Raw genomic sequence first — 2,217 nt, forward strand, 5'->3', positions numbered from 1 at the left:
CCCTCTTTCCACGATCTAGCGTGCGTACCTCCCGCCTCCTCCCTCCTCATCCTCCTCCCTCCACAATCGAGCAGTCGAGCGTGTGTAAGCACCATATATCCTCCTTCCTCCACAATCGAGCGTGCGTGAGCGGCGTACTGCCTCCCCCTCCCACCCACCCTCTTTCCACGATCTAGCGTGCGTACCTCCCGCCTCCTCCCTCCACAATCTAGCATGCGTCAGTGAATATCCCTCCCCCTACCTCCCTCCTCCCTCCTTCTCCTCTCTCCACAATCGAGCAATGAAGCGTGTGTAAGCACCATATATCCTCCTCCCTCTGCCTCCTTCCTTCTCCTCCTCTCTCCACAATCGAGCGTGCGTTAGCAGCCTATGACCTGTCCTCCCGCAGCCCGCGGACGCCAACACCAACACCAACACTGACCAGCAGCAGCAGCAGCAGGAGCAGCAGCAGGGTGAGCGGTCGACGTGGGCGGACGTGTGGAAGAAGACGCGCACGGTGCTGCCGTACGTGTACCCGCGACGCAGCATCGGCCTGCAGCTGCGCGTCCTCGCGTGCTTCGTCATCATCGCCGCCGTGCGGGGACTCAACGTTCTCGTGCCCATCTACAGCAAGCTGATCGGTGAGTGCGGCGGGAGGCGCCTCCTAGTGAGCAGGGTGCAGCGTGCAGCGCACTCTGGTGAGCAGGCGTGGCGTGCGACGCCCCTTGGTGAGCGGAGTGTGGCGTGCGGCACCCCCTGGTGATCGAGCTGAAAGCGCAGCGCACCCTGGTGAGCGGGCACGGCGTGCAGCGCCCCCTGCTAGGGGGTCGCGGTGTGCAGCGCCCCCTTTAGGTTTCTGTCGAGCTGTTGGATGTGAATTACCGTGGCCTTGATGAAGGCTGGAGTGAATTTTGTTTCGACGAAGTGAATGCAAACTTAAATTTAACGTTTTAATTGTAATGGTAAAAGTTCATGGTTAAAAATGCATATTAAAAGTAAATTTGAAACGAGATAAAACGTATATTTTGAACGAAATTGAAATTGGAGCTTGGCTTAATTATGCCTCGCGTCTTCTCTCTCTCTCTCTCNGTGTCTATCTAATTAGTTTCTACTTTAGTTTCGTACTTTCCCACTTTAGTATTTTTTCATTCGCTACTCCGACTCTCCCATCTGTGTCTCCGCACGCTCGCTCTCCATCACCCTCTCGTCCCTCTGCTCGCAGGTGAAATACTACGGAGCGGAGAAATACGAGGTGAAGCGATACCGCGACGCGATCCTAGCCTACCAGAGCGCGGAGTTCGTCTCGCAAGCCTCGCTCAACCTTCTCAACATGGTGCAGAGCATCGTCATCAACGCCGGCCTGCTCGCTGGCACGCTCTACTGCGCTAGCTTGATCGTCAACGCTCGCACGCTGACCGTGGGCGACTATGTGCTGTTTTCCTCCTACATACTGCAGCTCTACGTGCCGCTAAACTGGTTCGGGACCTACTACAGGTGAGGTTGAAAGGGTCATCGTCATATCAGGTGCTACATATGTGTAACCGAGGTAGTTTTAGGTTGTTTAGTATTATGTTTTTATTTTTATATGAGGTATGTTTAGGGGTTAGGGTTAGGGTGACACTTCTGTAGTACAAGTCCTGGTAGCAACTTTTGTGTATACAGTATAGTACTCGGTACATATATGTCGTACATGATACGACACGACTTCTTCAGCACAGGTGTGAGTGTGGGCGGGGAAGGTGTAGTGTGTGGTGCTGGGGGGGGGGGTCTGTGTGGTGGCGGTGCGTTTTTTTTTCTTTGTTGTACGGTTGTTGCGCGTGACATCAATGTGTCAATTGCGTGGTCGTGGCGAGGTTGCCTACGGCGTTGTTGCTGTGTCATCGTGTGGTCGTCGTGGCGGCAGTCGCGTGTTGCCGCGTGGTTGCTATGGCGTTGTCGTTGTGTCGTCGTGGGGTCATTGTGGTAATAGACTGAGCTGTATGTTGGACCCGTCCTTACTTGTCAGAAACGTTCGCCAGCAATCGTACATAGACATAGCGAGTAGATAACTATAGATCTGATGATAGGGGCTAGAGGCTCACAAATCTATTGCCTTAAATGGGCCTATGGGCGAACCCCATCTAATGTGTATTTTTCATAGAAACCATAAAACGATATTATTTTTCCTATTATTAGCTTACCTTGGAGTATTTATCAAAAAAGTTGTTAGAAAAAAAAGAAAAAAATTTACAAACAGAA

The 2,217-nt window shown here is 52.4% G+C and overlaps 1 protein-coding gene across 1 annotated transcript in view; it reads left to right on the forward strand.

Annotated features, from left to right (window-relative positions):
- Positions 1 to 1,473, forward strand: part of LOC106806721 (ATP-binding cassette sub-family B member 6, mitochondrial-like) — a gene marked incomplete at its 3' end in the record, with an annotated part of 19,448 nt that extends 17,975 nt beyond the window's left edge. The window contains exons 7-8 of the mRNA XM_014808755.1: positions 389 to 685; positions 1,202 to 1,473. Of these exons, the coding sequence (XP_014664241.1) occupies positions 389 to 685; positions 1,202 to 1,473 (569 nt within the window). The remainder of the gene's footprint in view (positions 1 to 388; positions 686 to 1,201) is intronic.
- Positions 1,474 to 2,217: the final 744 nt, after the last annotated feature.

Source organism: Priapulus caudatus, unplaced genomic scaffold (genome assembly GCF_000485595.1).
Source record: "Priapulus caudatus unplaced genomic scaffold, Priapulus_caudatus-5.0.1 Scaffold176, whole genome shotgun sequence".
Lineage (NCBI taxonomy): Eukaryota > Metazoa > Priapulida > Priapulimorpha > Priapulimorphida > Priapulidae > Priapulus > Priapulus caudatus.